This window comes from Carettochelys insculpta, chromosome 11 (assembly GCF_033958435.1).
Source record: "Carettochelys insculpta isolate YL-2023 chromosome 11, ASM3395843v1, whole genome shotgun sequence".
In the NCBI taxonomy this organism is placed as follows: Eukaryota; Metazoa; Chordata; order Testudines; family Carettochelyidae; genus Carettochelys; species Carettochelys insculpta.
The window spans coordinates 45,746,201-45,760,449 of NC_134147.1; the positions used below are offsets into that span (position 1 = coordinate 45,746,201).

A 14,249-nucleotide genomic window follows, 5' to 3' on the forward strand; every position below is an offset into this window, starting at 1 on the left:
GCTAAAAGTATGAAATACTGGAACTACTTACAGCCAAGGATTTAAGAATTATAGTCACCCAATCCTACAGTCCTTCGTCAGACAAAACTCATCTTTGAAATTAAAAATTTAACTCCCAGGCAGATTTTAATCGAGTAAAATTTAGCAAGGACAGCAGAATTTGAACATGTATAATTATACACATGCCCTGTTTAACAACTGACTTTTTGTAAAGGTATCCTGGTATGTATTTGTATATAAGAAACAACTTACAGGAACATTTATGAGAATTAAAGAAAGATTCAGGCAAGCAATAACTGTAAAAAAGACAGAATTTTGAGAATCCAGTAATGGCCTTCCGGTTAAGTAATTCTGAGGTTTGTATCATCTGGTTTTGGTACCATGTAACAACAGAGAGAATTTCCTTTAATTTATCATGTTTACTGTTTGATTGCATTTCAACTGTAGGTATAAAGTAGCCAAAACAGTCCAAATAACAGGTGTACATTTTTAACACTTCTATTTTTAATCTCGTCACACTGTTTACCAACTATGAGAAAATAGTGTTTTTTCTGAGACCAGAATGCACTTCATCCATAGCACATTCCATACAGTGCGTTTCTTTTTAAATTGGTAAGTGCTTTTTAATAAAACACATTAGGGCTATGTCTACACGTGCACGCTACATCGAAATAGCTTATTTCGATGTAGCGACATCGAAATAGTCTATTTCGATGAATAACGTCTACACGTCCTCCAGGGCTGGCAACGTCGACGTTCAACTTCGACGTTGGGCAGCACCACATCGAAATAGGTGCTGCGAGGGAACGTCTACACGCCAAAGTAGCACACATCGAAATAAGGGTGCCAGGCACAGCTGCAGACAGGGTCACAGGGCGTACTCAACAGCAAGCCGCTCCCTTAAAGGGCCCCTCCCAGACACACTTGCACTAAACAACACAAGATCCACAGAGCCGACCACTGGTTGCAGACCCTGTGCATGCAGCATGGATCCCCAGCTGCAGCAGCAGCAGCCAGAAGCCCTGGGCTAAGGGCTGCTGCCCACGGTGACCATAGAGCCCCGCAGGGGCTGGAGAGAGAGCATCTCTCAACCCCTCAGCTGATGGCCGCCATGGCGGCCCCTGCTATTTCGATGTTGCGGGACGCGGATCGTCTACATGTGCCCTACTTGGACGTTCAACTTCGAAGTAGGGCGCTATTCCCATCCCCTCATGGGGTTAGCGACTTCGACATCTCGCCGCCTAACGTCGATTTCAACTTCGAAATAGCGCCCAACACGTGTAGCCGTAACGGGCGCTATTTCGAAGTTGGCGCCGCTACTTCGAAGTAGCGTGCACGTGTAGACGCGGCTTAGAAGTAATCGTGTTTTACCATTTATAGTAGCCATCCGTTTTCTCTTTCACTAAGTCTTGTGTTCCACATATTACTAGCTATCATATCTGAAATGGTCTTTTCCTACTTTCTTTAATAGAACCAGGATTGCATTTGAAGTAAAGCTGCAAAAAACCAGTCGATCAACAGATTTCCGAGTCCCTCAGTCAATATGCACCATGTTTAATGTTATGGTTGATGCCAAAGCTCAGTCAACAAAACTTTGCAGTATGGAAATGGGCCAAGAGGTAAAAATACAGATTATTTTTATATAATTTGGATACAATGAATTTTCCCTTCTCCTATTCTATTAGTTTCAGAAACATTATAACAATTGTGGATTTTATCCTTCCATGTAGAGTCTGCAGATGAATATTCAAGGTCTCTCCAGAAAATAAATGCATCTAATGGATATGGGCATTCAGAATTCCAGTCATTTAGTAGTGATTGTTGGCAAGGACTGTGGTGTGTGTATGGTACCTTTAAAGACTGGTGATGCATGATGAATATTTTTATTGAGTCATTAACTCCACCTTGGAGCCAGGCATATCTATGCCAAAAAGCTGGGTATTTACATGTAGGCACCAGATTTATAATATATGATTCTTTGGAGCAGACAAACAGGAAGAAAACAGAAGTACTGAGCTATTTGTTTTGTTTAAAAGACAACTTCCTAAAATACATTTGAATTCCACCTAATTTGACTTCCCTGAATGTTGGCTGTATTCAGCAAGTTTATCATCCCAATTGTCCAGGGTCTTAATTACTCAAGGTTTCAAAAACAACCCTGTTTTAATCACTTGCTGATCCATCTTGTTCTTTGTGGAGACATTGTTGCCGCTTGAAATTTCCATATTTAATATTCAGAGTCGAAAGACATGCTAAATTGGGCTAGATTAAATGCAGCATCATGATCACTGTGCTCCAGTGGCTTTAAGCCAAGTTAAATATTCATATACTAGGCTCAGATCAATTCAGAAGTATTGTTTAGATCTTCTATCTTGTTGCCAGTGGGGGTCTCCAGGATAAGGTCTTCCACGATAGTTTTATAAGTTCAGAACTGATGATAAATCATTGCAAGTCATTTGCTCTTTTTAGTTATTTATCTTGCTCCAACCTTTAAGCTTCTTTAAGGATCTGACCCATAGCTCTATTGCATCGGTAGGAGTTTGGCTTTGGCTCAGGCCCGTTGTCCTTTATTGTCTTCTGCTTTCGGTTTACACCGTTTTGTTTGTGATGGTATTTTGGGGGCGGGGGGAAAGGACAAAACAGGTTTCAAGCTTCTGATTCCTGAGTTTGTGTCCTCAGCCGCCTGCCCAATGTAGGGCACGCACTAAATGGACTCTCATCAGCCCAAGACATAGCTGTTAGGGCTGGTTAGTTAAGTCACATGTCCACTCACTGGTGTTTCTTCATTCTTGTCCTCCATCTCTTCTGTTAGCTCTCAGTTTGCCAATCCCACAACAGCCAAGATGGATCCTTCCTGTCATCCAGGAGGGCGAGAGATGCAATGCTAAGGCTTTAATCCACTCTCCAATACGCTGCCTATCAAGCACTAAACCTCGTTAATTAAATTAGCAGAAGGAATGATAGCTTTAAGACCAAACACGTTCCCCCTAGTACATGAAGTGCCATGAGGCTAGCTAGTTCCGTTAATAAAAATTGTCAGGGTCTGTTGCTACCCAGTAACATGAGGACCTGATAGCACTGGCTAAACCCAGCAGTAGTGCTGGCAGGAGTTGACTATATTTCCCCATACAACCTTCAGTCCTGCTGCTTCCATTCTACCTGCAAGTGCAGGTTGGAGGCCACCAGGCCTATTTTGCATTTGCCCTGAGACGTGTCTAAAATCTTCAGAGATCACAGCCCAGCATTCAAACCATTTAGCCACTCAGCTATTCTCAGTTGCACCAAGAATGAGCATGTGTCTCAGGAAATCTTTGTGTGCTTCTTTAAGAAGCTATTTGGTATAGTAACTTGGAGATAACATAACTCGGGTGTGAAACAGCAGTTGCTGTGGTATGATGTTTTTAACAAATAGCTGAACTAATAGACCTGTAAATCAGATGTAAATTATCAGTGCATAAGTTACTGTTTAAGGCTGCAGTACTCATAGATCCTGCATTTGCTTTGCTGCTCCTTTATACATTTTCCTGCCCTCATCTTGACCTTCATTACTCACAACACAGCATTTTTTTAACTCTCTCCCCTCCTCTTGAAGTTGCATGTACATGAGTGTCTGAGTTAAAACATTTTTATTTGGAGGATGAAAAGGGTTGGTAAAGATTCAAATACAACAGTGAGCGAATGTGTGTGTTCATAATTATTGTATTCAGAAATTTTACTCCAGCTATTCTGTTCCAATTCTAAGCTAAAATTAGAGACTGTCACTAAATAAAAACATGTAACCAGCAGATCAGAAGCCAGGTAGCAATTTGGCCTTCTCATACCTCTTTATGTCTCGTGGGGTGAAGTTCACCCCAATGCACATGGTCATATAAGGTTGGTTCATCACTTACATCTCTCTTAATTCCTGAAAAATAGGACTTTAGGGGGTTCCAATTGCTGAGTACTGCACGGGATCATTTCAGGGGAAAAGGCAAAACGCTGCCTTTATTAGTAATACACATATAGCAATCAATACTTATCACATGCATATGATATATTACACGCACGCACGCGCACGCACGCACGCACACACACACGCACACTCCTGTCTTGTTGCTGTTACCAATAGTTGCTCCCCCTACCTGCACTGGCCAGGTGAGTTAGAGAGGGGACGAGTAGAGCCGGGCTTCTGCTGATCTGGATCGGTGCTCCAGTGCTGACAAGACAAGACCGGGGTCCCTGTGCAAGATGCCTGCCATTTATAGTGTCCTCTCTCACGCATGTTGACACCAGTTAGCCATCTCATGCATATGCATAATCTGGGAGAGCAATCTTATGAATATGCATTTAGCACCTTCTTCTGAGTGGTGCTTCCAAAGGCAGGCACTTGCTGGTGATTTCCAAGGTGTCCCTATGTCCAGTCTTCTTTCAGTGGGCCCACTTCACAGGTTCCATTGTTCTTCTCATTGGTCTTGGATCTACCTTCTCCAACCCTTGCAAGGACCGGGAGATGCTTGTCTTCCATGCCTTTCCATTCACATCTCATTCACTCCACAGGGCAATCAATTAAGCAATCCAAAAATAAAGGGTACAGAGAGGTTTTTCTTTAGCTTACCTACTTCGAGGAACTGTTCTACAAAATTTAACTCTATTTCTATGTAACAGGGCTTAATACAAGGGGGATACATAAAATGACTTGACAATACTTAAAAACTCCAATGACAAAATAGTTAAAACAAAGATGTATCTACACAAACATTTTATGCTGAACTCCTGCACAGAGGTGAATATCTCGCGATGAACAGCTCATGAATAACCTTAGAATCCAATGTGTATATAAAATCTATTCACCGAACAACAAACAAGAAACAATTTCATAACAAATGAGATGCACTGGCAAGCAGTTCATGAACAACAAAATGGCCTAAAATTGTCACATTATTCACTCGTCACAGTTTGCCCAGTTCTAATCAAAGTAGACTCTGCTTTGGAGCACACCGTCAGTCTTTATAACAGTGAAAGCCATGTGGTAGTATGGAGTGTCCCTTTTGATCTATGGTTTGACCCAACTTTTAGCATTTTCACCTGCAAGCCCTTTTAAAACTGTGTTAAGTTGTATTCACTTCACATTACCACACATGAATTGTTTGCTGCATTTTGAAAGTATTACTCTGCTGAACACATTCCCATGTCTTTATAGCTAAAGGCAGCTGTTAAAACATTTGGTAAACCTCCTTTACCATCTTAAATATTTATTTTTCCTCTGAATTTTTAATACCTCAATGGGTATAAATTTATGTATTAAATGTTTCTCAGTTGGTCTAGTATGTTTTTATTTAATATCCAAGGTCAGATGGTCCTAGCAGAAATATAACATACACACAATCTGTTACATGACAAGGCAGAAATATGCATCACATGAAGTCAAGTTGAGTAATTTTAGTGTAGGGATTGTGGATTTTATTAGATTGTCTAATAGCAAATTGTGATTAACTCTCTCCAAAGATTTTGTTAAATTGAGAAAGATCAATTCTTTGACTCAAATCGTATGATTTTTACAAATCCCTTACCTTTCTTATGAGAACATGACACAGATTTGTGCAAAATAGGCATTTATTTAGAAATCCTTCTGCACCAGATTCACAACAAAACCTTCTCCTAGTTCAGTAATTATTACAAGAGGAGCGTCAAAAGGATTTCCTCTTCGAGTCAGGATTGAATCCCAAGTAGGTAAAAGTAACGCAAGAACTTTGGCAGTGGAGGTAGGGCAATATATTGCATGCAGAACAATTAATCGGGTGACATTTCCCAGTCATTTTTGCTAGGTTTCTCAGAAATGCTTTGTATTTCAGAAACTCCAGGCCTGTTCTGCACTGCAGCCCTCTTCATTAACAGCAAAAAGGAGTCCTAAATCTGGCCTTGTCTGTCTTGCAACAGGCACCAGGGAGGGATCATCTGTTCTGAACCTCCCTGTATGTACACTTCCCTGCAGCCAGCTTAGGAAGCATGGCCAGGAGACAGATGACATGGTCAAAACTTGGCTGGTCTCCTGCTGCCAGACAGCCAGTGACCCCAAGGGAGACGAGCCCAGATGTATGGCATCTCCAAAAGCGTTCCCCTCTTCTGAGCTGAGTCGGCGTATGCAGACCAGCTCGTGGCATGGGTTGGGGCTGCGCTGGCCGGGTGTTTGATAAACGGTAGAAGTTTGGCCTCCAAACCCAATGGGCCAAATACCGACCTGGTGTTAATGTTACTTTTGCCAGTTCCAAATTTGGTTGCTTCTGAACAGAATGAGGAGCAGCCTCCATCACTGGGCAGCAGGTCAGGAGGCCCATGGCCCTTCTTGACAGCAGAGCTGTGATGCCTATTATGCCCTGTAAGACCCCTCTTTCAAAGGCTTTCATCTTCTCATGCTCCTTGTTTGTGCTGTTTGTGAGCTTCTTGTTTGCTTTGTAAACAAGTGTTTAATTGAAAACTTATTTGCCAGTGCATTTCATACTGTTTTTTACACACACCTAGCCATTCTTTTCATTAAACCCCAGGGTTTATCCAATAACAAGGAACAGCAACAAACTTCACCCCACCCCAGCTTCCCATGAACAAAATTACCTCATTAAAATGAAATGCTAATGTGGCCAATGAAGCCTGTCTTTTGGGCTAATATGCAAGACCTCAAATGGATGGATGTGTCAATTAAAACTTAATACATCATCATTTACGATGGGCCACGTCTTCAGAAGCCCAGATGCACTTCTGTTTGTGAACTCCAGAAACCAGATGATCACTTTTCCATGTAATCCCACTCTTCGTGCACACACTGGAGTTGTCAGATTTGCACATAATCAAGCTCAGCACTCGTGCTTTTCAAAATTGGCCCAAATTCCAGAGCTCTGGAAGCATCTGTAGCATTTGCAGCCTTGTTCTGTGCTGACTCAGTAGAATGTACATACTCAAGGGTTGCAGCCTCCAAACTGCTTCCCTGAGGGCCGGGTGGGCAATAAATTGCCTTCCGGTTGGATGCCATTCTCCAGGGTTAGCCCCAGGCAGGCGACCCGGACTTTATTTACCTGCGCATCCACAGGTACAGCTGCTTGCAACTCCTGTTGGCCACAGCTTGCCATTCCCAGCCAATGGGAGCCATGGGAGGTGGTGTCCCAATCTGCATCGTTTCCCACAGCTCCCATTGGCCAGGAATGTTGAACTGTGGCCAGTGGAAGCTGTGAGTCACTGCACCTGCAGAAGTGCAGGTAAATGAAGCACCAGCAGCCTGCCAGGGTGAACCCTGGGGAACTGCCTCCGGCTTGTTGCCTATCACTACACTAGGAGGTTATAAAGACACTACCTGCAACATGTCTTTCATCCACTGGCATGTGCTCTCTGCAGTGCTGCCTGTGTGCCACTAATCACCCACCATCCCGAGTATATAGCCGCAGACATGGCAGTGGCCACTGCAGATAGATACAGGGAACCCACCTGGGGAAGCTGCAGCTGCAAGGAGGGAGTGTGTTCCTGCAGAAAAAAAGACATAGAGACTTACACATCAGACTGAGCAGAGTGGCCAGCCTCTACCCCCCCAGAGTGCAACTGACCAGCAATAGAAACTCTGAGGACCACAAACAAGGGAGATGGCACCACCACTTCTAACAAGCAAGAGGAGGACTTCTCAGATGCAGCCGATGGCCATGCTGCCATTGCTTCCTGCTGGAAGCACTTCTCCTGGACTGTCGCTCACCCTCACTCATGCCGATGCCATGCTGCATTCTGTTTCTCCAGTGGCTCCAGCATGGCTATCAGACTTGGGAGATGGTTGGAGCAGACCACTGGGCCTCGGTCAGACACCACCTCACCAGCCTATAGTTGTGGCAGGCAGGTGCAAGCAGACATTACTACAGTCTGTGGCTTTAGTTCAACTACCTTCCCTTTCCCTAACCCTGAGCACTAGCACTCAGACTTCCTCTCAGCCACCTCCTTTTCCAGCTGCACCCTCCCACCTCAGACCACTGCTGTGCTCCGTCAGACCCTCTGCTGCTCTTCCCAGCTTCATCAGCCTTTTGCTGTCTTCTCCACTCCACATGACACCTGCCCAGTCTCTAGAGCCCTTCACAGATATAACATTTGTATCCACGTCCACATCCATATCTGAAAAAAAGGAGCTGTGGATATCGGCGTCCCTATCTCCAGATGCAGATACCCGCGAATATAAAGTGGGTATCCAAGGGTTTGCAGGGCTCTACCAATCTCAATCTGCTGCCCCAATGTGGGTGGATCCTTCCTCCTCCTGTGTGGGAGTTGTCACATTCCACACATGCCTTTGGCTCTGTTTCCCGCACTTCCCCTCAGACAGAAGATACAGTCGGAAAGAGGAGAAGGTGGAGAATTCCATCCCTATTTGCCATCTCTTCATACAGGGCCTGGCCCAAGGTGCGAGATGCACTCTCTGGATGCAATCCAGCTCCTCTGGCTGCGCTCTGGAGCTCAGCTGTTGCAGTTGCCTTCCCTGACTGGTGCGAGTTTCCCAGATTTTTAAAGTATGGCCAAAGAGGTTCTGATGAGTAAATGTAATATAGTACTTGCCATGTAACTGTCATTACTAGAAGGCCTTGATGTAGGTTTTTGACCTACAAGGCAGGACTTTGAAACAAAAATTGCTTGAGGCAAATGTTTGTTTCTATAAAAATGGCTTTTGCCACTGAAGTGCACCAGCCTGTGGAAGTGGACAAGACCCATCGTGATCTTTGGGGCTTTGTTCTTTATAAGGCCTCCAAGGTTCAAGCTAAATGCTCGCTCCTTTGTTTGTTAATTGTGTGAGGTTTTGGGGATCGAAGGCTACAGCACTTGATACACCTGCCCTAGTTCACTGATAATCTCAGATCCAGTCCTTCATTCAGGTCCACCTGCATTGAAACTAGGCTGTAAAATTGTACAGATTATTTCCCTCAGTCTTCCAAGTATAATGAAAACAAGTCCTTTTACTCCTTACTGGAGACATAGAGTTAAGAGTTCCATGTAAGATCTATACTTCCCCCCATATACACCTTTATCACCTATAAATATTACCGATAGTGATCACTGATTTTTCAGTTAAGCGAGTTTTTATTCATGTTAGGTTCCCATTGCTTATAGTTTCTGTGCAAGCTACTGCTGTTTTCATGGACCCATTGAATAAGTTCCACTTTTTTTGAAAATTTTATTTTATTTATTGTTTATCTTCATGTGTTCTTTTTCCTGTCTTCTGTACCCTCCTCTTAATTTCTGTCCCCAATCATCTGAAAGTTTGCTAAAGAATGGGTAAGTGTGTCCTACATTTTTTTTCCAAGTTCCTGTAATCATGTTATTGTTTTACTGCAAATGTAAATGTGGAGCAGAACAAACTGATAAAAAAACTATCCAGGAAATGTCCAGGATCCAGGACCAAAATTTTAATTGCCTTCATGGTCTTTATTTCTCCAAGCATGACTAGACTTTGTCTCTTTCCATGTCATTTCATGTTAACTTTTTAAAATAACATTAATGCAAACAAGTAGCAAGAACAGTGCTTTGAATTGTTTTATTTAAAAATCAAGTGTTTTGTGTTGGAAAATACATAGATTTCAGTTCACTTAAAAATAAGAATATGCTTCAGGGTTTTGATAATTAAATCCTCTAACTGACTTTGTTCTAAATTAGCCAAAAATGTTTTAGCATATTTTATAGCCAGACCACTGTGGACTGTGGTTGCATCAGAGCTCAAAAGATGTGTGGTCCAGCTGGAGATTGGACCGTGGGGGGGAGTGATGTGGAAAAAACTAGGTGCTGCAAGCCCTGGTGTGGATCAGTCAATAGGTGGTACTCTTTCCAGTGAGCGAAGAATGGTACACCCAGCAGCGGGGGCTGTAATGGCAGAGGTGGATGAGGCAAACACAAGATCTCCATTACATTAGCAAGCTCATACAGGTGTGATCACAATGACATGAATTCAACAAGTGTTTTAGCAAGTGTCTAACTTTAAGCACTTGCTTCTCTGCCCCTGAACTGGAACATATGCTGAAGGGTCTGTGGCTGCTGCATCTGGGAATGGTCCTCCCAGCCCAAGCCTGCTCACTTGTGTGCTGAAAATAGCTGTGTAGAAAGCCCAGAACACCTCCTGGTTTCAGAGACAAGCCCTGGCCCAAGCCACAATGCCACTCTACACAGCTGTTTTTAGCTCACTAACTCAAAGCCCCATTAGCATAAGTCTTTGGACCCAGGATAGCAGCTCATTCCCAGGGGCAGTGCAGACATATGTCAAGGGAGAATAATAACTGCTGGGGGCAAGGGGCACAGAAATTTGCCAATGGGAGCTGAGTGCTGCAATCTCCCTGCCCCCAGCAACATCTCTCAGCTCCCATTGGCCGGTTTCTAGCCGATAGGAGCTGAGAGATTTTGCTGGGGGTGCGGCAGTACAAACCTCTCCCCACCTTGCAGTTGTATGGCTGGACCATGTGTTGTTTGGTGGGCCAGATCTTGCCCACCCCTGCCCTAGGGGCTTTGCTGAAACAGAGTCCACCACATTCTGTTGCCTGTTTTGCACGTACAGCAGTGTTCCTCAAACGGTTCGCTATATTCCACTTATCGCCTGTTTTCCCTCAAACGTCACCCTTCCCGTTCCTTCCCCAGAAAGCCATGTTCACTACCTGGCCTATGCTCCCAGAGGGCATGGCAGTACCCTATGAAAACTGCCGCGTTCTATTCCAGTGCATTGTAATAAGCAGTTAAATTACTCCATTATTAAATTAATTCATTAACGTTGCTACAACACTCTAGAAAGCGCTAGAAGCACTAAGCTTTATATTAATATTACGCACAGGATATGAGAGCCAAAGCCCCCGCTGCCCCACCCAGCCACTGCCTGACACATACGTTTAGCTCCTATCTGCTTAATTTATGCCACGGCTGAGCCCCGGCACCTCTAGGTTTGGCAGCCCAGAGCCCTGGTCCCTGTGGGTTTCAGAGGTTTGTCAAGCCTTGAAAGTGCAATCCGATTCTCCTGAATTAAAAACCCTGTGTAAATATAAGTAATTACTACCCGCATCAATGAGGCACGGGGTAATAAGCTGCATGTTTCTTAGCTGATACTATAACAAATTCTGCTTAGCAAGGGAAGAGTCTAATAATCACAGTGCAATCACTCAGGTCAGGGCTAATATTTACCTCTGCCTTTTCTCTTGTTTTTTCCTTAGCACCAGTACCATTCAAAAATAGATGAACTAATTGAAGAAACCGTCAAAGAAATGATAACACTTTTAGTGGCAAAGGTAACCTTCGACTTCAGGTGAAATGAGTCGCTACTTTTTTTAATGTGCATTTCCATTAAAATGTGACACATTAAGAAGTTGAATTAGCTTGTTGCTTCTCCTGGGGAAAGATCAAGCATCACTCATCCCTTTCATTATGACTTGCTGAGGATTCGGAGTTGCCTGGGATACAGTACGCGATTGAGTGGGATTAACAAATGGGGCCAAAAATACTTCTAAGGAAACATCTTGCCAGAGGATGCTGTGAAGACCAGGGCATTAACAGGGTTCAGACAAGAACTAGATAAATACGTGGCAGATAGGTTCATCAATGGCTGTTAGCCAGGATGGGTAGGAATGGTGCGACTAGCCTCTGTTTGTCAGAAGCTGGGAATAGGTGATGGGGAGGAATTGCTTGGTGATTGACTGCTCTGTTCATTACCTCCGGGGCACCCCTTCATTAGCTGCTGTTAGGAGGACAGGATGCTGGGCTAGATGGACTTTTAGTGTGACCCAGAGTGGCTGGTCTTATGATTCATGTCCATCTTCTGTGCACGGTAACACACAGTCACATACACAAGCTGCACTCTGTAGGGGGCGCTCTTACAAACAGATCAAAGGATTTCCTTCTGCATAGGCCATGGAGACACCCAGTCAGCCAAACATGAAATGCCTGCAAAAAGTGGTGCTTGTCCACTTGTGTTCTTCTTTGTAGGGGCTAGGTTGAGGCTCATTTAACAAGTTGGCCCATGACACTGTGGTACCAGGAAACATTCCAACATGTCTATTTTGATCATGGGTTCTTTGTGACTCTGGCTACGTCTACACGTGCACGCTACATCGAAATAAGCTATTTCGATGAATAACGTCTACATGTCCTCCAGGCCTGGTGCCGTCGACGTTCAACGTCGACGTTGGGCAGCACCACATCGAAATAGGCGCTGCGAGGGAACGTCTACACGCCAAAGTAGCACACATCGAAATAAGGGTGCCAGGAACAGCTGCAGACAGGGTCACAGGGCGGACTCAACAGCAAGCCGCTCCCTTAAAGGGCCCCTCCCAGACACACTTGCACTAAACAGCACAAGATCCACAGAGCCAACAACTAGTTGCAGACCCTGAGCATGCAGCATGGATCCCCAGCTGCAGCAGCAGCAGCCAGAAGCCCTGGGCTAAGGGCTGCTGCCCACAGTGACCATAGAGCCCCGCAGGGGCTGGAGAGAGAGCGTCTCTCAACCCCTCAGCTGATGGCTGCCATGGAGGACCCCGCTATTTCGATGTTGCGGGACGCGGATCATCTACACGTTCCCTACTTCAACGTTGAACGTCAAAGTAGGGCGCTATTCCCATCCCCTCATGGGGTTAGCAACTTCGACGTCTCGCCGCCTAACGTCGAAGTTAACTTCGAAATAGCCCCCAACACGTGTAGCCGTGATGGGCGCTATTTCAAAGTTGGCGCCGCTACTTCGAAGTAGCGTGCACGTGTAGACGTGGCTTCTGTGTGCACGTACAGCCTCTAGCCCAGCCCTGCTCTTGGCCGGGGCCATCCATGGTAACAAGAAACATATGCCAAAAGACCCTGTTCACCTGAATGGTAACTGATGTTCATGGGAGTGGGATGATAGTTTAGATGCCTGCAGTTAGATGTGTTCATCTCTCAGCTCTGAAATAACATGGCAGTAAGTGGTAGGACAGGTACATAGGTACAGGTACGCATTCAAACGGCTTCCTCTCTGTCTCCAAACCGCGAACAGTATTGCAACCCAGATGCTCCCTGTTAAGATCTATAAAAGTAGTGCTCAGCATATGCCAGCCTGAGAACCCTGCAAGACAGAGTATTGGCACCTCACTGTTCTCTCTCACTGGGCACACGAACCACCTGACTTCCCCTTGTGGGAGCTGGTGTTCATTGGCACCCTCTAGAGGAAGCACGAGCTTTGCCACGTTACGAGGGTGCCCATATTGGTTGGGACAGCCCCCTATTTTGGGCACCAGGAGGGTGTTCCAATTTAATTCTAAAAAGGGGCGAATTGCCCCATATTTGCTGGCTCCTGGCTCCCTGAGCTGTGGGGAGCCAGAGCCCGACCAGCATGGCTTCTGCCAGGTCCTCAGCTCCCCACGCCTGGCGGGGAGCTGAGAGGATCACCAGCACAGCTGGCTTGGATCCTGCTCCCCATGGCTCGGGGGAGCCGGAGCCTGACAGGCATGGCTGCCCCCTGGCTCCTTGGTCCCCACTGCTCAGGGGAGCTGGACCCCAAGCAGCACAGCTGCTGCCTGGCTCCCTGATGCTTGGGGGAGCCAGAGCCTGAGAGGGGTGCACGGCTACTTCCTGGCTCCCAGCGCCCTGCTGCTTGAGGGAATCGAAGCCTGAGCGTGGGGCAGCTGCCACCTGACTCCCAGCTCCCTGCTGCTCGGGGGAGTCAGAGCCCGAGTTGTGTGGCTGCTGCCTGGCTCGTGGCTCTCAAGCTGCAGGGAGCCAGGAGCATACTGGCACTGCTGGCCTGGATCCATCTCCCCGTGGCTCAGGGAAGCTGGAGTTGGACCAACATGGCTACTGCCTGGCTCCTGACTCCGCACTGCCTGGGGGAGCCGGAGCCCACCAGGCACATCTGCCACCTGGCTCCCTGTTGCTCAGGGGAGACTGAGCCTGAGGAGCAAGGCTACCACCTGGATCCCCACAGCTTAGGGAAGCCGGGAGCTGCTGCTGTCCCCCACAACCAGGGAGCACCCCTCTCCAGTAATGTGGCAATCCCCACAGGGTAGCCACCGCCTGACTGGTAGGATGACCAGCTCTCCCATTTTGCCCGGGACACTAGTTCATCCCCGTCCCGTATTTGGCCTGCGGAGGAAGGGTCACCCTGCACATTACTCAGAAAGGAGACTAGGTAACCCATATCATCTGGGTGAGTTATAGCATTAGAGGTAAGCTGTGTAGTGCCAAAAAAAGTGTGCAGCATTTATTCTCAGTGTAAATGCTGTGCAAGACATGATTCTGAATTCTGAGTGCAAGTCATCAGT

At 45.9% G+C, this 14,249-nt stretch overlaps 1 protein-coding gene across 13 annotated transcripts in view; it reads left to right on the top strand.

Annotated features, from left to right (window-relative positions):
• The window catches only part of CADPS (calcium dependent secretion activator), a 349,949-nt gene that overhangs the window by 291,887 nt on the left and 43,813 nt on the right, over positions 1-14,249 (top strand). For all 13 annotated transcript variants that reach the window (XM_075006219.1, XM_075006222.1, XM_075006221.1 and 10 more), the window contains 2 exons: positions 1,472-1,619; positions 11,178-11,252. In XM_075006219.1, the coding sequence (XP_074862320.1) occupies positions 1,472-1,619; positions 11,178-11,252 (223 nt within the window). The remainder of the gene's footprint in view (positions 1-1,471; positions 1,620-11,177; positions 11,253-14,249) is intronic.